Source organism: Mustela nivalis (genome assembly GCF_964662115.1).
Source record: "Mustela nivalis genome assembly, chromosome: 1".
Lineage (NCBI taxonomy): Eukaryota > Metazoa > Chordata > Mammalia > Carnivora > Mustelidae > Mustela > Mustela nivalis.
Genome location: NC_139020.1, coordinates 120,676,664 through 120,702,334, shown reverse-complemented (window position 1 = coordinate 120,702,334; position 25,671 = coordinate 120,676,664). Strand labels below are relative to the sequence as shown.

General features: G+C 40.3%; 1 protein-coding gene across 1 annotated transcript in view; it reads left to right on the top strand.

The window, feature by feature from the left end:
- CLSTN2 (calsyntenin 2) overlaps nt 1-25,671 on the top strand; it is a 600,084-nt gene that overhangs the window by 218,189 nt on the left and 356,224 nt on the right. Inside the window, exon 2 of the mRNA XM_082740938.1 lies at nt 12,943-13,065. Coding sequence (XP_082597064.1) covers nt 12,943-13,065 — 123 coding nt within the window. The remainder of the gene's footprint in view (nt 1-12,942; nt 13,066-25,671) is intronic.

Genomic DNA, 25,671 nt, shown 5'->3' with positions numbered 1-25,671 from the left:
CCTTTTGCAGGAATGATTTATGAAGTTTGTTTCTTTTTATGGCAGTTTCTCCAACCAGGTTGCAAGAGATATAAAGACTGTGATTTCAGACAATTATTCTCTTGACAGCATACACTCAAGTTCATACAGCAAGAGAAGATGCTCTTCTTCCTTTTTCCAAAAGAATCAGAAGCTCTATTACCCACCCAGTGTAGCAACAATTGGTGTGCAAGCTATTCAGTCAACTGGCAGCTTTTCTTTCACATCCAGAACCAGAGAAAGGACTGATGTTGTCACTACATTGATCAACTTTCCTCCAACTGAGTTGAATCTGAGAGTGGATTATATGAGTCTTGCCTTGACAACTTTAGATATCTTTTCTTTCCTTCCCTCCCCTCTGTCTCTTTGTCGTCTTTCTCCTCTGTTTTCTCCACTCACATCTGTTCTCTCTCTTCCTACATAAGGAGTAAGTACTATGTTGTAAATCCTTTACTAGGCCATAGAACAAACTTGTTTGGTCTAAAAAACACTTTAACACTCATATTACTGAAATCCATGGCCCCCCAAATTTATGTTTTTGTGGGTTATACCTATTGCTGTGTATTGCATTACTAATTAAAGCTGATAAATTTAAAATATGCATTTACTAACAGTGAAAATAATAATAAACCCATGTCATGTTGACAAAATATTTTTATTAAGAACTATGTTATTCAAAGTAAAAAAATAGTGAAGAGAGTGCTTTTTTTTTTTTTTTTTTTTTTTACATTTTCACAAATGTTTGGCTTTAATAGAAGATAGCTGAATTCTCTTATCTGCTGCTGCATTCATTCTGTTGTGGTCTCATGTTCTATAGCCTCTGGAACACTCCTCCAGGGAGAATGAGAACAAAGGAAGCAAATAATATCTCAGTACTTTTATGAACATAGTTTTGAAGTTGTGAGCCCTCAAGGGTCTCAGAGACCACCAAGAATTCCTGGGCCATATTTTGGGAACTGCTATGTGTCCTAGAGTTAGAGATACAAACATGGAAGACCTGGAATCTCTCCCCACCATCCACTAGCAGAAAGACACAAAGGATATTTACAGCCCAATATGGACCTTAGTGTGCTAAGGTTAGGGAGGTGGCCATGGGAAGACAAGGAGGGAGACCTAATTCAGTCTGGGTGTGTTTTCAGAGGTGGAGAGAAAGGAGAGGCTCAGAGAATGGTTTTCTGAGTTCGTGGTGCCTGAGCTGATGATGCTGTAGGTGGCTAACTGCAAAGGGAACCAGCTTGTCTGAAATCCCTGCTGCTTGGGGCTGATCATGAGGGTGACCTAGGGTATTTGGCTTACAGCTTTATTAGGATCATTTATTTAGTGGTGGTGGAGGAGAGACTTTTTGGTGCCTATCCTCTACCTCTGATATTCCACGACTTCCCAGAAAGGAGCCAAATAGTCCACATAAATAAGAAGTGAAATTGGCCAGCCAGTGCTTTCTTTCTGAAGCAGTGAGAAGAAGATGAGCATTTTGCAGTGAATATACTATAAACGAGATAATTGCCATTCGTTGTTCTGAACATCTTGAGATCTAAGACATGAAATGGAATTTTCAATAAAAATGTATCACACATTTCCTATCCTCTGGAACAAAGTTGATATCGTAAGCTACAGAGGTTTTATTTATTAGTTTGCCAGTAGGGAAACAAAAATACTGTGTTTCTATCTGAGGTTAAAAGGAATTTGCACTGTCACATCAAATCCTTTCACTCATTTTTGAACATAACATTTTAAAAGATTCTTCAGTGAGCATGGTGACTGGTTTTATGTGTCTATTTGACTAGGTTATAGTACCTAGTTATTCAATGAAACACTAATTTGGGTGTTGCTGTGAAGGTATTCTGGAGATGTGATTAATATCTACAATCAATTGGTTTTGAGTAAAGGAGATTATCCTTAATAATGTGGGTGGGCCTCATACAATCAGTTGAGAGGGTTTAAGAGCAAAAGCTGAGCTTTTCCAGAAAAGAAGAAATTCTACTCAAGACTGCAGCATGAACACCTGCCTGAGCTTGTAGCCTGCAGGTCTGCCCCATAAGATTTCAGATTTGCCAGCCCTCATAATTGTGTGAGTCAGTCCTTTTATTTATGCATACACACACACACGCATACACACAGATATGTGGTATGGATATGTGTATATGTATATGTAGATATGGATATGTGTATATGTATGTAGGTATGGATATGTGTATATGTATATATCTCTTTCTGTCTCCTGTTGCTTCTATTTCTCTGGAGAACACTGACTGTTATATTGTAGATTTCAGTCTTTGCTGGTTTATCTCCTTGCACTCCCTCAGAGCACTTGATCCCAGATTGGACCTACAGGAGTTAGAAACAAATGTGTGCTGTTGCATTGATCCCTGCTCAGAGAGAAGAATACTGATTAGGGTGGGACTCTCAGTTCCTCCATGAGGGGTCATGACCTTGACTTATTTAAGCACCCTGAACCCCCTTAGCCTCATCAATGAAATGGAACCCATGCTGTCCTCTCATGGGGATGGTTGTAAGGATTTAATGGGATCACAGATATAGAGCCTGGCACATATAGGTCCCTTAGGAATGACAGTTCCTGATTACAGTGAACAATAGTGATTACAGAAAGAGTTTTAGACAATTGCATCTAGTAGTATAAACTCCCAAGTAAGTTAAGGGCTGGTTTTAGGGATTAAAGGTGTTTAAAAGGCAGTGAGGTATAAGATATTGAAGGAATAGCAATGTTGGGGAATTATAGATGTAACAATCATTTCGTTCAGTAGGTAAGACATTTTGTGTGGAAAAATGAGTTGGCTCCAGCAACTGAATGGGAGCATTAAACTCTCAGAACCTGCACCCCACTTCTTCCTATTCCAAATGATCCTCTTGAATGACTCCTAATCTTCTCTACAGCTGTAATTCAATTTTCCCATCCCTTGGGAGTTCTGTTAAGTTGTCAGCCCACCAACAGGTTTATGGGGTGACTTGAGCATTGTCTACCTGGGGCACACAGGGTCCCATGTGGGTCCTCATCACAGCCTGTGGTTGCTGAACTTCAGAATCAAGGACACCTTACTGTGGACATACGACATGCTAGTTACTGAGTCAGCTCTGACTCAGGGTCTCACTTTATCGTCCTCCTGCTAACCCTGCAGAATTGGTCTCACCTCCACTTTATAAAGGAGTGGGAGCTGAAGTCTGGAAATATTGAAAGACTTGCCTAAAAGACCCTGTTGGTTACATGGTATCAGAACTATGACAAGGAGCCCAGTACCCCCTTGCACCCAATCTCACTCAGGCTTTGTCTTCACACAAACTTTGGACAGTTGGCTTTGTCCAGATGGCTTATGTGGAGACAAATGAAACTCACTTTTGTAAGATTATACAATCCCTCAGTACACATTTCTCCCTAGCCTTACTCCTGGCCCACCTGCCAGTACCCAATAGGATAATGGCATGTGGCTCATCCCCAGGCTGGGGTAAGGACTTTGAGAGAATCCACACTCCAAATAATTATTTATGGGTGGGAAATGACATATGGAAGGGAAGAAAAAATAGGAATGGTGAATAAATGGATGGGCAAATGGATAGAAGGAAAGAGGTAGGAAGGGAAGGAAAGCAACATGCTATCCTCACTGCAAGCATTTATCAAGCAGTTAAGGATTAACAACTCAGTCATCTTTTCCTCAAATGCTTTCAACCCAATTAAAACAGTGAAATGTAACCCTCATCTTCTGTGAATATTTGCATGTGTGAGTCACACACATGGGATTTGTGTTTAAAACTCTCTAATTGGTACCTCTAGCAAGAAAGATACATTGCCTCTAATTAAGTGATGGCAAATGTCACCTTATGATTTGGGAGGCACGCCCTCTTTCTATTTGGGTGATGTAGGAATACCCGCTCACTGGAATTAAAGTACCACTAATCGCCTCAGGCATTGGAGGTGTCAGCCAGGCAGCGGTGTGCTCACCTCATTTACCAGCAAGCTGGGCATTGTGTTAGGTCCTGTGGATATCATTGTGACCAGGATGCTGCCTCCTCCTGCAGAGGGCTTATACTTGTATGCGAAGAGGGGCAGGAAACAGCTATTGACAATGCAGTAGACCTGTAGCATGACAGCAGGTGGTACTGGGTGATACAAGGTGCAGAGAGGGACCATGGGAGGAGGTGGAGCTAGAGCTGAATCTGTAAGGATGTACAAGCAGCAGTCAGGAGGAAGGAGAGGAGAGGAGCAGATGGTGCAACAGGGGCAAAGGTATGGGTAGTCGAGAGCTGGCACCTTTGGGGGGGCTTTATCTGATCTTGCAGTTGAAGGCAGGGTTACTGCTGATGGATCCTAAGCAGGAAAGTGCAGTATCAGATTTGCCTGCAGGCAAGCTGACTTCTTACCTGGACAGGGATCCTATCCTGCCCTCAACTCTGGAGCAGAGGCATAAAACTCCATTGTATATATGAACCACATCTTTTTTATTCATTCGTCTGTTGAAGGGCATCTTGGCTCTTTCCACAGTTTGGCGACTAGCCATTGCTGCTATGAACATTGGGATATAGATAGTCCTCCATTCCACTATGTCTGTATCTTTGGGGTAAATACCCAGTAGGGCAATTGCAGGGTCATAGGGTAGCTCCATTTTTTAATTTTTTACGGAATCTCCACACCGCTTTCCAAAGCGGCTGTACCAACTTGCATTCCCACCAACAGTGTAAGAGGGTTCCTGGAGAAGGGAATAAAAATAATTTTAAAAATGTTATTTCAATTATTGTAGTTAAGAATCATTTTATTGCAAGAACAGATATGCTGCTCAAACTACTACAAATAAAAAAAAAAAATGGTGCCTGGACAGAATGAATGAAAAACTTCACTTGGCAACTTCAGACACCCCACACACACTGATGAGTCCATGAAGGCTGAGCAGGTCCTCGACTAGAAAACAAGAGGCTGGGTGGCCAGCCTCTGTATCTCCTGCAGCTGCTTGGAGTACTTCTCTTCTCTCTGCTTGTTGGGTCCCAGATCCCGTTTCCTGGTAGATTAGTGCTCTCTGATTTTAATGGCTTCTCAACTCCCCCTAAGCTTTGAGTGATCATTACATGTATGCCACCCAAACTCTTTATGGCCTCTTATCTCAAGTATCCATCACCAGAGATGCCTGGGTGGCTCAGTCATTTAAGTGTCTGACTCTGGGTTTCAGCTCAGGTCATGATCTCAGTGTTAATGAGATCAATCCCCATGTCAGGCTCTGCGCTCAGTGCAGAGTCTGCTTGGGATTCTCTCTTTCCTCCCCCCTCTCTCTCTGCTCCTTCCCCTGCTCAAGCTTTCTCCCTCTCTCTCTCTCTAAAATAAATGAATGGATGAATAAATAAATAAAATCTTTTTTTAAAGTATCTATCACCAAATAAATTATAGATTTTGAGCCTGCCTCCTAAATGAAGTTGAAAGATCCAACCAACGTCCAGCATATTCCATCCATTGATTTCCCCTGGGGTTAGACATCCACCTGGATCTAAGCACCTCTGCCAGAGCACCAGGTTAGAAGGGAGAAGTTGGGCATCACAGGCAAAAGACCAGCCTCACCACAAGAATGACCTATTACTAGGGTGTAAGTTAACCTCTCTAGAGCATTTTGTAATCAGTACGGTATGGGTTTTTGTTTTGTTTTGTATTGTTTTTGGTTTTTGGTTTTGTTTTGTTTGTTTGTTTGTTTTTTTACTAGCAGTTCACTTTTACCCAGAAGTAAGTATTGGAGTTCTGAGAGTCAACTTTAGGATAAGAGTAGAAAGACTGAACGGGTAAATCATCAGCTGCTTTGATTGAGTGTTAATGCACTTTTTCAGAGGTGGAGGCAAAGAGAGAAGGCCAGGAGTGCTCCTGAGAATGCATCTGCACTCTAGTTAAAGATGCATTGGGTTGTAAGACCTAATTTCTCTGTAAATGGAGCAGAAATATCACACTAGTGTTTCCTCTGTATGAGTGCAAAGATACAGACATTTCTCCAGATGCTGAAACAACATGGGAAAGATCCAGACAGAGGTAAGGAGCAGTCCTAAGGGGGGATGATATGACAGAGTTCAGCCTCAAGAAGAGTTGTATAACAAAAAGGGAGATTATCTTGTGAAGAACTGATTAAAAGTCAGTTCTTCTGAAGTTACATCCAAATGGAGCAAAGAATGAGCTGACTGGCCTCACTCTATTGGAACAAAAAGGCAGAACAGTTGTCAGGGGAGGGAACAGATTGCTTAACGACAGCCAAGGCACAAGCATCAACCTCTCTTGCTTCTTTTTGGAAAGGAGTTGGTTCTCTGGTGTCCATAAAGCCAGGGTTTGGAGGTGGCTCTTGGATGAATCTATACATGCCAATAATCCCTAGTGATGTAGACAACTGTCTATCCATTCATCCTCTTGGCAGGACTTATCCCTCGAACTTCATTCTCAGCCAAACCTAACTATTCACATTTCCCCTATGGGTCGCCAGGTGCTTTTTCTGTTGGTCTTTCCCCATGCACATTCCTCTGCCTGGGACCCCTGAATCCATTACATCTGCTTAATTCATACTACTCATGATTTCAAATCTACGTCTTCAGGAAGTAATTCTGGATTACCATGCTTGGATTACTGCTTCTCCTTTCTTTTCCCATATACCCTGCTATTTCTTTGCTTATCTCTCTCTTGCCATACTGGTTATCACGGATCCCTCTCCAGTCTGAGGGTCCCTTGAGGATAAGAACTTTATTCTTACCACATTATAAATTACATGTATAATTTATATGGAATGAAATTCAACCTTTTGATATGTGCAGATTGCTAAGTTTTGCCAAAGGCACACAAAAATGTAACCACCACAATAATCAAGATACAGAACATTTCCATCATCCAAAAGTTCCCTTATGTCCCTTTACAAGTAAACCCTACCCCACCCCCAGACCCTGGCATCTACTGATCCATAATCTGTCCTTATACTTTGGCATTTTCTAGAATGTCATATGAATGGCATCAAATAGCCTGTAGTCTTTTGTGTCTGACTTCTTTCACTTCATTTCACCAGAAGAATGTTTTGGATATTCAACCGTTTTGTTGTATGGATCAGTAGTTGATTTCTTTTTACTGTTGAGTAGATGTCCATTATATAGATACACGGCAATTTGTTTATCCGTTCACTAGTTGATGGCCATTTTATTTTCCAGTTTGGTGCTATTCTGAATAAAGATTCTATGAATATTTACATACAAGTCTTTTTGAGTAATTTATGTTTTCATTTGTCTTGGGCAGATCCCAGGAATGGAATTGCTGAGTCATTTTATAAGAAATTGCTAAACTATTTTCCAAACTGACTGTATTATTTTACATTCATACCAGTAGTAGTGTATGAGTTTCAATTGCTTCACATCTTGTTAGAACTTGGTATTGTCAGTCTTATTTTAACCATTCTAGTGATGGTGTAGTGACATCCAATTGTGGCTTTAACTTGCATATCCTTGATAACTACTAATGTTGAGCATCATTTCATGTTCTTCTTTCTTCTGGTGACAGGTCTATCCAAATTTTTGCTGCTCCCCCCCTTTTTATTTTTTACAGATTATTTTTCTCATTATTGAGTTGCAGGAGTTCTTTGTATGTTTCTGGATATAAGTCCTTTGTGAGAAATGTATAGCAAATATTATCTCCCAGTCTATGGCTTTAAAAAAATGTTTTCTGAAGAGTGTTCTTCAAAGAATAGAAATTATAATTTTATTAAGTTTGATGGATCAGTTTTATCTTTTATTCAGTGTTCTTTTTGTCCCTTCTAATAAACCTTTGCCTAACCCAAGGACACTAAGCTTTTGTTTTATGCTTTCTTTTAAAGATTTCACAATTTTTAAAAAAGATTTTATTTATTTATTTGACAGACAGAGATCACAAGTAGGCAGACAGGCAGGCAGAGAGAGAGGAGGAAACAGGTTCCCTGCAGAGAGCCTGATGCGGGGCTCGATCCCAGAACCCTGAGATCATGACCTGAGCCAAAGGCAGAGGCTTAACCCACTGAACCACCCAGGTGCCCCCACAATTTTTTTTTTAAGGTTTCACAATTTTTAAGTCCCACATTTAGCACCATAATCTATTTAGAGATAATTTTTGTGTATAATGTGCAGTATAATTGAAATTATTTTTTTAATATGGATATCCAATTTTTCTCAGCATAAATGAACCACTATCCTTCCCCTCCAATGGGTTTTCTTGGAAAGTTTGTCAGAAACTAATTGATCATGTGTATGTGTGTCTTTTTCTACATGCCTTATTTTTCTGTTGATCTGTATGTCAGTCTTATGTTAATACCTTACCACCTGATTAGAGTAGCTTTATAATAAGTTTAAAATCAAGTAGTGTGAGTCTTCTAACGTTTCCCCCCCTTTTTTTTTCCCAGACTTGTTTTGGCTATATCAGATTTTTTCATTTTCATATAAATTTTAGAATTAGCTTATATGCAACTAATGAATGGTTGAACACTATAACAAAAACTTATGATAAACTATATGCTGGCTAACTGAACATAATAAAAATCCTTAAAAAATCCTATTATTTTGATTTGGGTAGCATTGACAATTAGGGAAAAATTTACATTTAGCTATCCTGGCTCTTCCAAATCATAAACACTGTCTATCTCTCCACTAAGACTGTTTCAGGTTCTCTTTAAATTCATTCAACAATATCTTATTAGAGTCTTTGGTGTACAGATACTACATGCATTTTGTGAAAGTTATTCTGAAGTATTTCATGGTTGTTGATATCATCATATTAGCATTTTTAATTTAAACTTCCAATAGTTTATTGCTAGTCCATAAAAATATAATTGATTTTTATATACTGACTTTATGTACTGTGAGCTTCCTAAACTCACTTACTAGTTCTAGTAGCATTTTAGCAGATCCCACAGAATTTTCTTCACTGAAGAGCAGGTTCTCTGCAAGTAAAGACAATTTTACTTTTTATCTTACAGTCTTATTTTTTTCTTGCCTTATTGAATGGGTTAGAACTTCCAGTACAATATGAATAGTACGGTACAAGGTAAGAGTGGGCATCCTTGTGTATTCTTCCTGCTCTTAGGGGTGTGTGTGTATTCACTCTTTAACCACTAAGCATGATGTTAGCTATAGGTTTCTAAGAAAGTTGTTCATCGGATAGAGAAAGTTCCTTCTAGTCCTCATTTTTTGATCATTTTGGTTATGAATGGATGCTGAATTTTGATAAATGTTCCTTTCAGGGACCCCACCCCCATTTTACCCTCAATGGTTAATCTGTTCTTGCATAATAGGTGCCCCATAAATACTTGTTGAATGAATGCAACCGGGCTAAATATCTTTGAGAGTGCAAGGCCATATTTCAGCCACACAGAAGGATGAGATGGGCTTAGGGGAACTTAAGATATTTCAATGTCTATTCATATCAGGGCTACTAGATTTGCTTAAATGATCCCATGCAAATTTTACAGCATTCCTATGAGGTTAAGTATCTCCATTTTACAAATGAAGAATGGGTAATAGATGGAATGATTAAAAAGCTGTAATAAAGCTGTAATATGGTTGGCATGTGGGGAAAAGTTTCTTTGCATTTCAATAAAAGAAAAAAGACAACAAAGAGTATACAAAGGAGGTTGTTTTTAAATATTTCAATTACTGGATGGTGTGAAAGGGTCACAGTCTGGATATAAAGAATGTCACCTGTGGAATGACACTTGAACCATTAAGAAGCAAAAGCTATCCTTGCATAGTACTTGGCTCAGCCATGAACAAAGGTCTCATAGTCAAAATAATGTAAATTTAAGTTATTGGCTTGCAACCCTGAGGATTTGATCTATAGGCAAAACAAAAGAGATTTAATTTTGCTTACATATCAAAATGCAAATGTTTAACAACTTTGGCAAAGAAAAAATCAAGAAAGATATAAAGTAAGTTAGAAGGTAGGAGAAGAATGAGGAAACTCTAGGGATGTTAACACTGTTATCTTATAAAAAGGGAACATTTAAACGCCTCTGAGCTTCAGTTCTTCAGCTGCAAAATGAGATATAAAATCTTATCTAATGGGATCATAGTGAGGATTAATGAATGTACGTAAAATGCCTAGTATGTATGTAAAATGCCTAATGTGTGATAGGTACTCACGAAAAGGAGAAAAGGGTGGCAGGCCTATCGATAGAAGGAAGTAAATTTAGCCCCATTCATGAGGGGAGAATCGCAACTCTAAGGTCCTTGTCCCCTCTCCTGCTGATGCTGTCAGAGAGCAGGGTAGTGAGTCTGATAATGAAAGGTTGAGAACTGTGTTTCCAGCCAAGGGCATATGAATGACATGACTACTCTGCAAGTGGTATCATTTTTCCGATGTTACAGTTGAGGAAGTTGACACTCTTAGTGGCCCAGTAACTCACATAGAGCCAGCCCTGAAGTGGCCAAGCCGGGCCTGAAACCCAGAAACTGTGACTCTAGATTTGGTTGCCCGTCGTCCAGTCGAGCGCTGCAGTGAATCTGAAACACTGGATAAGCTTGTGGCATATCCTCTATACACATTTCTAATGAATAGGCCCTTAGGTTTAATTAAAGGGGAAAAAAAGATTAATTGTTTCTCCCAACAGCTGCAAATTATTTACATTGCATTTGTGTTGATGGCTAATAAAAGAGCAAAGGCGTGTGGGGACAGCCCAGGGTGGCTGTAATTCTTCCAGGGTCCATAATGAAGCACCGGTTTGAATGCCAGCATGTGAGCATGGAGGAGCCTGCTGTCCCATTCAGGCTTGCAGTGGGCAGAGCCACTCTCTGCCCTGGGCACGATCCAATCTGCAGAAATGGATTTCAGCAGCCAAGATCTGAGAAGAACAAGGCATATGCCCCCGCCGCACTAAACTGGCTCTTGATTAGTTCATGATTGCTGTGGAATAGGTGAGAAGAAGCAAAATGGTGGCCAGCTTGAGGCTACCAACCATCCTAGAGCAACTCTTAACTGACCTTTTGAAGCATGATTGTGGAGGAAAGGGACAAGAGCCATGGCAGCAGAACTGTTCTCAATTTTATAAGCTCTTGCTTTGCAGTGGCTACTGAAAATTATATACTATAATATGCATATGTATTATATAATGTGTGTTACAGATTATAATGTACATGACTAGTATAGTATGAATGTGTGTGTGTGTGTGTGCGCACGCGCACGCACGCATGCATATGTGTGTGCTTTTTGTATATTACTCAGTATGAAAGAGTTTTGGTTTTAATTATTAGGTTTTAACCCTGGGACCATCTTGGGAAAGTCATGTCTTGTGAAAGTGGTTTCTTCATCATTTTCATAACGATCACACCTACCTCTTAAGTTGCTGTGGGGAGCATTATGTACATGACAACATCTTTCAAACTACGAAGCAGGGTGTGAGAATTGGCATCAGGACAACTTTGATTATTCTAGGACTCTCTCTAACATATTATTTCATTTTTAAAGCACCTACTCTGCACTCAGATTTGTGTGAGTGTATGTGAGGGGGGAAAGGACAAACCAAAGATACCACAATAGAGTAATGTTAGGTTATAATATTAACCTAATATAATATTAACCCTATAATATCAGGTTAATATTTGAGGAGAATATGTTTGATGTGTGTGTAGAACATGAATTGCAGTGGGATAGGACTTCTTACTGGAAGACCAGTCAGGAGGCCACTGCAGTCTTCCAGAGAGGGGATGCCTGAGCCTGAACAAATTTGGAATTGACAGACATGGGATATTCACATAGGAATATTGCACCAGCCCTAGCATAAGTTTTATTTAAATTCTCTACCACTTAGGAGCCTGTTGACCATAAATATCCTGTATTTGTTTGCTAGGACTGCCTTAACAAAATACTACTAACTGTGTGGCTTAGAACAACAGAAACTTATTGTCTCACAATTCTAGAGGCCAGAAGTCTGAAATACAAGTTGTTGACAGGACCATGCTTGATCTGAAGGTAAAGGGGAAAGATCTGTTCCAGGTGTCTCTCCTGGCTTTTGGTAGTTCCTTGGCTGGTAGCAACACATGGCATTCACATGTGTACACGTCTGTCTCTGTGTCCAAATTTCCCTTTATTATAAGGACACCAGTCATTTTGGATTAAGGCCTGCCCAAATGACCTCATTTTTACTGGACTACCCTATAAAGACCCTCTTTCCAAATAAGATCACATTCCAAGGTACTGGAGTTTAGTACTCCAACCTGTCTTTTTTTCAGGGTCACAGTTCAACCAGTAACATTTATCTGATATTCATTTTAAGTTTGTTAATTTTCCATTAGACAATATATGATTTACCTGGTCAAATTACTGAAAAACAACTTAAATTGCTAGGTAATTTAGACTGTTAGGATAGACACAGTTTTTATATGATCAGAAAATATTCAAATGCCTGCTGTATCTTTACACATATGTTGGTACTTATACAGATAGGTGTATATATGAAATACAGTAACAATTTGTGATCATGGATCTGATTAGGTTGAGGTCAGAAATTCAAGCACACAGCCATGATCTGCTAGTTTGTTGATTGATAATGGACTTTAACGCTGAAATATCTATTAATAGACAGTAGTATTGAAGAATTGAAGCTTTTAGTTAGTTTTTAACAGTAGCTATCTATACTGGGCATCCAGAAATAGAAATAATGGGATTTTGGTAAGGTGAAAGATCCATGGTCTAGAGCCCAAAAATGTGTTTGAGTCTCAGTGCTGCCCTGACTTTCTTTGTGTTCACATGAATTGTTGAGCTTCTCTCTGAATCTCACTTTTCTGAAGGTTACTGAGGTATAAAATGGAACTAACTAATGCTCTATGTCTCTCATGTGGTTGTTGGATGAGAGCCTATGAGTGAACAAATGTGCAATATTAATATTATTGTGGATTAGCTATTCAAGTGATGATCTTGAAAGTCCATCTTTGTTTTGTTTTTCCATTGTGTTCTAGTCAACAAGCACAAACCATGGATTGAGACTTCATATCACGGAGTCATAACTGAGAACAATGACACAGTCATTTTGGACCCACCACTTGTCGCCCTGGATAAAGACGCACCAGTTCCTTTTGCAGGTGAGATGGTAGCTTACTGCGGTGGGGCTTGGCTCACTTGGGAGGCATGCTGGGAAGCCTCCACAGAGTGCAGGCTCGGGCTGTATTGCTGTTATCTTCCCCTGCGTGTCTCATAGATCAGCCTGTGATTTCAAAGCTGTATATTTCTTCTGACTGCTGGTACAGTTCTGATATCTGGTGTGGTTCTGATTTCTGACTTATGGGTTTTTTTCTGGGGTATTGCCTCCAGGGCAAGACCTTTATTTCTTCTTCTAAGAGATGGTATATTGCTACAGTGGACTCTGGAGATGGAAAAGCTGGGCTAGTAAGGTCCATAGGGGAATAATTTTCCCTCTAGAAAGATAACCTGTAGACAGATTAAGTATGTGACCCACTGTCCCCACTACACATATATCAAGGACAGGTGAAGACTTATAGCTTGGTAGATTGGCAAAAGAAAAGAAAAAAAAAAGGACCAGGAAATATTTGCTGAGAGTAGGGACAGAGCTGTACCCTCAAGCTTCACAGTGGGTGTGGCTTTGGTGGAAGAATCAGAACACAGCGAGTGCCATTTTGCCCTCTATGGCTTGTAGCTAGAGAGTCTTCTCATTATCATCAAAATTATGACTACTTCCTTCTCTAACTTCCTGCAAGGGCCAGGTCTCAAGAAGGATGTGTGAAGAATATGGCTATGTCTCATGTTTCCACAGATTTTGGCGAAGAAAAGGGGATGGCTGATGGTAGGGGGAGGAGGGAATGGACAAAGAATTTCTGAAGATGCCTGCATCATGAATAATATTGTTAACATTTTATAACTGTCAGGATAAAGACAGGAAATTTAATGAAAGTTTTCAAGATTTCTAGAAGATTGCTTTATGATAGATGGGTGCCAGGCTAAGGTTTTCACCATGATGAAGTCTATTTTTTCTGACAGTTTGTCTGCTACATTATGAGCTACTTGGGCAGAAAAAAAATTGGCTCTTTCACACTTTTAAGAGATAAGCTCTATGAAGGCCCTTTTTTCATTACAGAACATTGTAAAGTAAGGAATGAGGGGGTGGGTTAAACGGGGAAATTCAGCGTTATGTGAAGATAAACTCATAAGCATTCTTGCAGAGCATGGGGAAGATATCTTGACTCTCACAAGAAGGCTTTATCTTTATTTTATGTAGAATGATAACCACCAAGGGCACCTAACTGTGACTTCCTTGGTGTTTAGAATTAGGATATTTCCATACATCTTCCAGCCACCCTCATAGGTCCCAGCTCAACAAAATTCCACTTGGAAGTGTGAATTCCATGTTGTTTTTTCCACAAAAGATGAGTTGTCTTCCCTAGACCTTCTTTGCCAGACTGGGAATATTCCAATGCATTCCCATCTTGGACATAACTAGATGATACTAGGGTTAATAACCCCCTAGAAATGAGGTTTTAAAACAAACACTGGCAAAACTCTTTGGATCTTGGAACTGTTTGGTTTGGCATGCACAATGTGCTTAACAAAATAAGAGACAGTATTTAAAAAGTGGGAGATTTAGGATAAAAAGACAGGAATCTGGATTATCTTGATGAACCAGATTGGAAATACAGGGCTGAGTCATGGTTTCCCTCTTTAGATTGAACATGTGCTCCTGGCTTCCCTCAACCCTTCTCTACAGCCTGTGTGCAGAGGTCCTTCCACCAAGCAGGTCCACTTGTTCACCTTTATTTTCAAGTGTGTAACTCCTCTTTAAAACATAACCAGAAAAAAAAAAAAATGACACATCAAACAGGAAGTAAATGCATGCCATTAATTCACTTTAGTGTAGTGAACCTAAGACTTTAAAGATGAAGGATATGTCTGATTCTTTATTATGTCTACCCTCAGCATAGCCCTGTTCTCCTCCAATAGTGAAATAGGAAACTGAAGCTGTTGAATAAGTTGTCCCACTGTAAATTTATAAGTTCCTTAATGTACAAACCCAAATTGGGTGGGGGCGGTTTGAGCAAAACTGATATTTTTAAGTTTGGACTTACAGAAGTTACTTATTTTCTTGGTTATTGGGCAGCAGGACAATGAATTATTTCACCTGAAGATTCAGCAAAGGGTTTCACAGTCATAAATCCATCAAGTTCCTTTAAACTTGTATTTGTATTCTGACCATTAGATGTGCCCACTGGTTTTCAGACACATCTGGAAATTAAGATTGGCTTCTAAGCCAAGCCCGGAGTAGTTATTTCCATCTGAAGAAAATTTTTATGTTCCTCTTGATATTTGCAGCTGCATAAAAAGAAATCTAACTTAATGCATCAAAATATAATCTTCCAGGCTCTTAAGAGTAAAAAATAAAGGTGCTTTTTGGAATGGTCAAAGCTATTTTTCTCAGTGTTATTTATGACCAGCTCTAAGACAGGACACAGCACTAGCCATCCATCCATGCTGCCGACGTTTATTTTAAAACATTTATCTTAAAAAGAAAATACTGAAGATTTATTTCAGATCCCTATCATTCTCATAAAATTGAAAAATTCGTATCTGCCAGCTCCATCAGTTCTGGAAGTCAACTGCAGCTTTTAGTGCCCCCCCCCCCCCCCCCCCCAGTTATCAACTGTTCTTGTATTGTGTGTCAGTTTTTCCACCCCTTTCCCCCTGGTCTTTATTTCCAATTTGGCCTGTGAGGCAAGCTGTAAGCTTTCTGGGAGATGGTCTCGTCCAAGTCACTTTTTCTCTGTCTCATTTCTTTTGTGATTTCCCTCCCTTTAAAAAAATTTTTTAAGAAAAATTTCCTTTGTAAAATAGCATTCAGTTAAATAAAAGTCACAATCACATTTTGCCTAGAAATGCAAAATCCAGGGATATAGAATAGCTTATACTATACATTTTCCTGATTATGACAATAAGTGTTTTATTGTAGAAAATGTGAAAAATATGTTGAAACAAAGAAGTATGAAAAATATGTTTTCTTACCCCCAGAGAGAGCCTCCGTTAACATTTTAGTGTATTTCCTTCCAGTCATTTTTCTACTTTTTTTCCTAAAATTGTGATCATACCTCAGATTCAATTCTAATAATTTATTTTCCCCACTAAACTAATGAAAATATACCATTTTTTAAAAAATATATCATTTTATTAAATATTAATCTGCAACTGATTAAATGGTTACATGATGTCTTTCTCAGTGAATATTCTGTAGTTTACCATTCTTTCTTTTTCTAGCTCTATTGAGATACAATTGACATATAATATTGTAAAAGTTTAAGATGTACAATGTACTGATTTGATAAACTTCTATATTGCAAGTGATTACCACTGTAGTGTTAACTAAACCTCCATTATCTCAAATAATCACTATTTCTTTTTTCCCACATATTAAGAATACAATCTTTAATTCTCAGGCTTTAGTATAAAGGTAAATTCATGCAATAAAGTTGGACAGTTCTGAATACTATGACTTTGATTCATGGATCAATATAACTCTTGAATAATGAAATAAATTGTATGCATGAATTAACTCCAAAATTGTGCAGTGCTGGTATTACCATTTCCTTTCCTTCATGACTAGCTCTCCAGTTATGAAATAATAATGCAGTTTTCTTTTTTCTTTTTTTGTGGTGAGAACATGTGAGATTTACTCTCTTTTTTTTTAATTTATTTTTTATTTTCAGCATAACAGTATTCATTATTTTTGCACCACACCCAGCGCTGCATGCAATCCGTGCCCTCTATAATACCCACCACCTGGTACCCCGACCTCCCACACCCTGCCCCTTCAAAACCCTCAGATTGTTTTTCAGAGTCCATAGTCTCTCATACTCTCTTAGCAATTTTCAAGTATATAATACAATGTTGTTTAGTATAATCACCATGCCATACGTTAGGGGCCCAAAACTTAGTCATATTATCACTGAAAGTTTTTACCCTTTGACAACACCTCCCCATTTTCCCCACCTCTAGTCTCTGGTAACAACCATTCTACCCCGTTTCTGTGAAATGGCTTTTTAAAGTCAATTTCACATATAAGGGAATCTACATATAAGTGGTATTATATATGTGATATAAGTGATTCCACATATAGATTCCATATGTAAGTGAGATCATGCAGTATTTGTTTTCCTATGTCTGGTTAATTTCATGGACCATAATGCCCTCAAGGCTCATCCATGTTGTCACAAACAGCAAGATTTTCTTTCTCATGGCTACATAACATTCTATTGTATATATATATATACCACATCTTCTTTATCCATTTTTCCATTGACAGAACTTAGGTTATTTCCACATCTTGGCAATTGTGAATTATGCTGCAGTGAACATAGACATGCAGCTATCTCTTCAAAATCCTGAATTTACTTCCTTTGGATATAATTCCAGAAGTAGGATTGCTGGAACATGTGGTATTTCTAGTTGTAGTTTTTTTGAGGAACCTCTGTACTGTTTTCCATAGTGGCTATACCAGTTTGCAATCCCACCATCAGTGCACAAGGGTTCCCTTTCTCTATGTCTTTTCCAACACTTACTTCATGTCTTTTTGATGATAGACATTCTAACAGGTATGAGGTGATAGGCAATTTGTCTGTTACAGTTCTTTTTTACTATCATGTGTTTACATTTCTGATTCTATCATTTGGGTGGATTTCCAGAATTGAAATTAATTGATCAAACATTTTGAGGTTCCAGAAACAGGGCACGTGGGTGGCTCAATTGGTTAAATGTCTGACTCATCATCTCAGCTCAGGTTTTAATCTCAGGGTCGAGAGTTCAAGTCCTGAGTCTGACTCCATAAATAAATAAATAAATAAATAAATAAATAAAAAAGAAAGAAAGAAAGAAAGAAAGAAAGAAAGAAAGAAAGAAAATTCCGGAAACATGTTGAATTGCTTTCCAGAAGAGTTGTGTAAGTTTGTTGTCCCATTCTCACCACACGGGTCTCATTCCCTAGCTCCCGTATGGCTTATTCTAATGGTGTGGTTTAGTGACCATGGGGTGTAGTCACCAATAACAGTAGCCTCACCATCTGCATCTGTAAAATAATGCAAGGTTTCCAGTGTTGTTGTTTTGATTAAATTTAAAGAATATCTATGATGCATGTTATAATGATTCAAGATATAATAGAAGCTTAAAAAAATCATGTTTTTTTTTTCCCCATATTCTTTTCTCTGCCCATTTTGTAGAGGAGATAACCAACTCAGAGAGAGGCCAAGCAGCTTGCTCAGTATCCCAAACAGTCCAGCCATGCGCTGGGACTGCAAACCAGGGATTTTCACCACTTGCTTTGAGTTCAGTCCAGTGATGTTGCCTTTTGATTCATGCCTCACCTGATTACTAGAGGTGTCAACTCTTAGTCAGTGAATACTCCCTCAGACCTCAGTCAAGTCCATTAGACCTAACTTAGTTCTCAACCTAGTGTCTGTGCCCTGTGGACATGACCTTCTTAGAGAATCAGATCCAGGAAAATCCTTAAGTGATAATGAAAATCCTGTCCATTGCATGGCAAAAAATGATAATGAAAGCAAGCTGAGCACACTGTGAACTTATTAATTTCTACATGAGCCCCACGGAGGCCTGTTAGGAAACTGTGGAGACTTTTAAATTTGAAGGGAATTAGATTGCCTTTCAGAGATAATAGAATGGTTCATTTGTCTACATTGGGCCAGTCTGGACTTGTCTTTTGTGAGGACAGGGCAGCAGAGAATGATCAGGCATAATTGGCTGGCTTCTCAGGCTGGGTGACTCTCTGAAGGCTGCCTGGAAAACTGCCTGCGACGTGATTTGGCCTGGTTTGATTAGCTAGTTGCAGCAGAAGCTTCTCCCCTCCCTGTGCTTGACTCCGCTCACCCTCCTGGTTCTGTTCAGTGTTTGCCAGCCTTATCCATGAACCTGCCCAAGGTCCTTGTTTGTGTTTCAGGTCCCCTAGCCCTGATGGCAGGGATCCTCCTCAAGGGCTTGTGCAGCCCCGGTGTCTTCTGGTGGGAAGGGAATGCAGGGTGTGGACAGCCACACACCCTGCTTGACCAGACACACATTGCTTTATATTCAGGGTCTGTCATTTGCTAGCTGTATGGTCTCAGATAAGTTACTGAACTCCTCTGAGGAACGGTTTACTAATATTTGAAATGGGGGTAAACATTATACATCTGGGTTAGTATGTGATTACATAAGATACGACTGCCGAATGCCTAGAGCACTCCTGACCACCAGTAGATGTCTAGCATGTCACAGTGCTGATAATCCTAGCAATGGTAAAAATGAGAGTAATTACAGTAAGTGGGTAATTCTTGGTATCATCAATAAGCCACAGTGTTTTATTCATTTTAGGCTGATTACAGTTCTGTCATTATAATCTGTGATAATGATGTTAAAGAAATGAGAAAAGTGATTTTGGAGTTTGTTCTAAAGTCTTCATGCCATCACCCATCAAGCTATGTTGCCCAGACTGGTCACATGAGTGCGGAGGCAGTAAGTTAAATAATATAGACAAGTAGTTTGAGAGTTGTGCCGAACTCTATAACTATTAGTTAGCAATACATTTCCTTAAATTGCACCCATAACCTGTCCCTGTGGAGTAATTATTTGCAAGATCCACATTTAGATTACTGCAAATCATATGCCCTTTTATTATAAACACACACACACACACACACGCATATGTGCCAGCCATGGCACACACAAAATTGTATCTAAGCCTTACACCAACTCTGTGGAACAAGAAGGTGCACTATCATGATTCTGTTTAGCAAATGAGGGCATTGAGACTTAAACAATTAAGTAACTAACTAAAAAAAAAAAAAAATTAAGTAACTATTCAAGGTTACCTAGCTGAGGATGGCTCAGCCTTGTTCCTCAATTCCAGGTGCTCAGACTCCAAGTCCAGCCTTCTTCCCCCTGCGAGTTGTCCAGTGTGGGTTACATATCTCTTTGGCAGTGCAGGACTTACATGGTACCTGGACATAACATTAAAGAGTGCTGAATCCCATGCTAGGTCTTTCTGTTTTAAGTTCTTCTCCAGTCTCTGATTATATCAAGGAGAAAGGCAGTTTGGGAGGCTCAACACTTCTCAAACATTTGCTAATGTCTCCTTTTGACAAAGAAGGAACAAGTGCTCTCTCAAGGCATTCCACAGGCTATACTGATGAAGTAGAATTTTAGTACCATCCTGTGTTATATTTTATTTAAGCTTCTTTTTCTTTTTTTGAGACAACTATTGTTGGCTTTTCAGGTTTTTTTTTTTTAATAATTCATTTGGGTTTTTTAAAACCCCCATTTTTTGTGGGGGAGGATTTTACTTCTTTATTTACTTGACAGAGGGTGAGCACATGTGCCTGTGTGTGAAGGGGGCGGGTCATGGGCAGAGAGGGAGGGAGGGGGACAAACGATTTCTATGCGAGCTGGAACCTGACACAGGGTTCCATCTCACGACCCTGAGCCCAAACCAAGAGTCATGCTGAACCCCTAGAGCCATTCAGGCACCCTTAAAGCCCCAATTTAAAGAAAAATGTAAATAACGATCAGGTAGTTCATAGCAGGGGCAAAAAGCATGAGAGAGGCCTATGATTGAGTACCAAGTAGAACACCATAGAATAATCTCTTCCTGGCCTCGATCCTCCCCCAGCCACCTCAGGACTATCTACCATCTTCAGTCTGTCCTGCCCCATGGCTCTCTGAGCTCTGACCTTGGTAACAGAAGGGGCATCTGTGTCAGCCTCACGGTAGATGGGACTTCGTGTTCCGGCTGGTTTGTGTGGGGGTCATTCTTGTGGGCCTGAGGAAGGGGGTCTGCTGGTCTACTCTGGTCTCTGAGCATTCTGGGCCTCAGCTAGAAGTCAGTCTGTGGCAGTCCTTGCAGAGAACTGTGGATTCTCTGGAATCCACAATCTGGGTTACAGCCTTGGATCTCACAGAAAGAGAATCAAGAGTAAACAGGACCAGAAAGACATGGACCAGTGTCTATTCATCAGAGTCCCTGTGAAAATTATGAAAATGAATAAGGAATAAAACAAAATTAAGCCACATTCCTAAGGTCCTGCTAGACCTTTTTCTATTCATATATAGATACACAGTTCTTATTAATTTGGATCATCATACGCATAGTTCAGTTTTTGTTTTTCATTTTTCATAGACCTTTTCCAAGCTGACCAACATATATTTTAAAATATTACTTAAGAGTAGAAGACATAATTATATATCATATAGCCCTGTCGTAGTTTATTTAACCATTCCATCATTTTTGTATATTTAGGTCATTTACAGTATTTTTCTACTTAAAAAATATAACATTGCCGTGGACAACTTTGTTTGAAATACCTTTCTTAAACAAACAGGAGTCAGGATTTCATGTTTATGGTTTAGTTCATAGATAGTGAGTGAAAAAAACAGATGTGTTCTATTTTCAGTGACAGATTGAGATGCTGTTGTCAGATGTTTTTGCTGACATGAACTGTGATCGCCCAATTTTCAAGCAGATGGTGGGGTTCAGAATAGATGGAAAGTAAGAGCTGGACTGACTCCCACACCCATCCACAGCCTGTGGCAGAGCCCTCAGTGCCCATCTCGTGGGCTTCAGGCCTCTATCCCTGTGATGAATTCTCTCCTTCACTGTAGTGATTGTCATCTACGGCTTTCCAGTTGTAGGCAAGGTGTGATTTGAGAACTTAGCAAGGCAATACAGAAGTTGCTTTAAAGCTGGGGAAAAAATGCAGGGTGAGGGCAGAGCTACCAGTAAAAAAACCAGAAGACCTGGTCAAGTTGTTGCTTATGTCCTCTGGGGAGGGTGGCCATGACAGCATTCATTTGTAGTTCCCAGGAGCAGCCTATTGGACCATACTTACCTGTGGTCCTGGTCCCAGTGGTGGTGGAGGGGTCTGCCAAGCAAATTGGGAGAAAGAAAGACCTGGTGTATCCATCACTCTGAAATTGAAGTATTGCTCTTCCTTCCACCAGTTTGGCAGCTGCCAGCCTTGATAGTGATTGATTGGGGCTGGGAACATATTTGGGTCCCTTTCTTGGTTATCCCTCCATGAGCACTGCATTCACTCCAGTGTTTCCATTTCACACTTTTTACTCCTTCCTTCTATCTGCTGATGGCCAAGAAGCTCAGGAGGCAGATCTTAGCACTGGACAAGGCCTTCCATATAATCCTTGGGCTCGTGGAGCCAGGAACACAAAATGCTAACCTTGCTGAGAAGAGAAGTGAACATCTGTCCTGCCACAGAGGTGGCCCCTTTCTATGGTGGAGCTGCTCTGCTGGATGGAGAATGAGGAGCTTCCCAGCTTCTCTGCTGTCCATGAGTTTGGTGTCTTTGCCCTGAATTTTCTTTCTTCTTGTTAATTATCCTCTTTCTTTTCCCACCCTAGACTTTCTCTAAGTTTCCCTAAAGCTGTCTGCATATTGCCTGCCACCAGGTCTTTTGTTGTTATGGTTTTCATTTCTTTCATTTTGAAGGCCATGTGTATTTTTGCTGCATGGCAACTTAGTCTAGGTAAGTTTAGGATGACCATTCTCATCTGAAAAATTCTAATGTTCACCTCTTCTCCATTATGTTCCATGTTTAATCCGGATGTCCCAGGCCTTTTTGTGGAAGCTTACCTGCACAGGGTTCTTTGGCAGCAGCTGGGTCCCCTATGAGTGTGGTCACATGGGCTCCTCTTGTGCTCAGTGGTCAAAGGCAGGCACTGAGGGGGACACCCCCTCAGGATGGCTGGAGGGGGCTCTAGAAGCCAGGATACAGAGGAAGGAAGGCAGGAACAAGAACTGGCCATTTGAGAAGGAACAAGAGAGTCCAAGATAAATGTTCACAGGAGGGGCTGGGTTCTATAGTCTAACTAGAAGTAGGAGGCTATTCACCTGTACCTCTGACCTTCTCATTGAGAGGACTCTGATGAAGTCCTGCTCTTGTTCAAACTAATAGTTAAGGGAGACCCAGAGTTTATTTGTGGGTCATTTTCTGTCAGGCTGAAAATTGAGGGATGTTCAGGGGGTCAAACCATGCTGGTTTTCCCAGGACTGAGCATTTCCTGGGACATAGGACTTTCAGTGCTATAACCAAGAAGATCTTGGCAAACTAGAGTGAGTTGATCAGCCCAACAGGAAAGATGTGGAGTCCTAGGATAGAAAGCTTACGTACTGGCACTAGATTGCTTGAGAAAAGCCCTTGAAGGTAGGAATTTCAAGTCTTCTGGAATTCTGAGTTAATAGCAGTATTGTACTAAAACAAGATGAAAAGTGAACAATGAAGCCAATAATAATAGAAGGACTGGTGCCAACCCATATGGTAATTGTGAAAATTAGAAACAGGTACCCTTTCTTAACATATGGACACTCTCCCACACTAGAACACACAACTTGGCAAGTGGAGAAAGAGGTGGATTTCAACCCCTGCTTGCCCCCTTGGTCTTATATCCTTGTACAAAAAAACAACTTGCACACAACACTGAAAATTAACTAACATTTATCAAGCACTTACTACATACCAGGCACTGTACTAGGTATTTCACACACACTATATCATTTAATTTTTACAACACTCCTCTGAAATAAGCATTATCATCATTCCTATTTTACAGAAGGAGAGACTGAGGGTAAACCACGTTATGTAAATTCCTCAGAACACAGTAGTAATGGTGAAATTGTAATTCTTACTGGATATCTCAGTTAAGTATTGCTGTGCAACACCTTGCACAGCAATACCTAAATTGCTTCCCAAAACTTTGGAGCATCAAAAATCAGAAACATTAATTCTTTCTTAGGAGTCTACCTGTTGATTAGACAGCTTTACTAATGTGAGCAGGCTCAGCCGGCACCAGCTGGGCTTGTCCAGGTATCTGTGGGCAGCTGGTGAGTAGGCTATAGACTGGCTGGTCTAGAGTGGCCTTGGCTGGGATGACATTGTTCTCTCCCATGTGTGCTGGCCCAAGCCTGTTGGCAGGCAAGGCTGAGTATCTCCCTGTGGTGATCGCAGAAAAGCATGAAGAGCACAGATATGTGCAAGCACTTTGGCAAGCTCCTTGGGACAAATTTGCCTCACTGGCCAAACAAATCATATGGCCAAGCCCAGAGTCAGTACAGCAGTAGACTGCCAAGGGCAAAGAGGAGTGAAAAGTTAGGGTCATCTGTGTGGTCATTCTGTCATAGCCTGCCCTTAGGCTACAACTGTCCATACCTTTTCCTCATATAAAATATGCTTACTTCATTTTGGCATCCCCCAAAGTTGCATCTAATCATGGCATCTGGCTTGCAGCCCAACACAGGTCTGGATGCAGGTCTCTTGATCCAGAGCCCTGTGAGCTAGAAGGATAAGTTATCTTCTCCACATCCCTCCAGGGGAGGGGAAACCTCAACAAGCTCCTTTTCAAAGAGAAGAAGAATGGGAGGCACACAGCAGTGATTCGCTGGCCTGCAGCAATCCTGAGATCCTGCTGGAGAAATGGTGCCACGTCCCTCCATGTTTAGGGTGATTCTTAGGAGTGGCTCCCAGGCCACTATCCTGTACTACTCCTTGTTGGGCACTGTTCTCTTTCACCGTCATTTGGTTCTGTTCCATTCCAAGCTAGTGCACTCAGCAGGAGTGGGTGCAAGGTCCTGGCTTTAGTCCTTGGGAACACTCCTACTTTCATTAGTATCTCTGACTCTGTCCAGCCTTAGCATAACACAGTGGGTCAAACCTAACTTCAAAGCCAAGGTTCCTTATACAATAAACCAGAAAATACAAAAGAGTGAAATAAACACACCTTTATTTCTACTAAAGAAACAATTCAGAGAATATAGACATCAAAACGCCAAGCCTGAACACATCCTGGCGTATCAGGAATTCCAAATCTATAGCCTTATTTACAAATATGAAGCAAACATGTTTATGGTGCTTTCCCACTCACTGCCCCTGATGGTCAAATTCTAGGCCACGTGACTCAGACCCCTCCCTAACTGTGACTGGACCTGAAGTGGGCACCTGGCTCAAGGTGACCAGTGAATAACCTATTTACAGTCTGTGACTTGCTACCTGGGTAGGGAAGGCCACACAGGCCAATGGTATTCCTGTTTGAGTGCTAAGGGACCGTGAGGGAGTGTGGGGGTTCTGAATGAAGTTTCTGTAACACATGCAGATCATAATTAGGAGACCTTTGTCAGCAGACTGAGGTGAGGCAGCTGGTCCCAGGGAAAAGTAGATGTGCCTGGAGGGAAAGGTCTAAATGGTTCCTCTTGCTCCATTCCCAAGTAGTCCTGGTTTCCAGGTGATCTTGGATTTCTATGAAATTATCCTCCTTGTTGCACTTCAGTTTCACTCTCTGCTGAGGTGACTATGTCTCTATCCCTGGAATTCAAAGAGATCAAATGAGAACCACCTGTTAATATGGCTTTCCATATTGAGGGCAGGGACATTGTTTGAGCTACAAGAGGAAAAAGATCTCAAGAATGTTCAGGTAAGAGGGAAGCATAGTTAAGAATGAGCAGGGAATTTGAAAGCATTGAAGAAATCCTCTTAAAAAGCCATAACCTGTGATCATCACAGTGAAATCTGTGAAGATTGAAAACCAGCTCCAACTGTCAGTAATTGGACCGTTTAATAGCCAAGCCTAGACAAGTTAATACCTATTCAAATCCCTTGTCCAGAAGCCGTTTCCACAGATTACAACAGTGGCCATATTGAATAGAC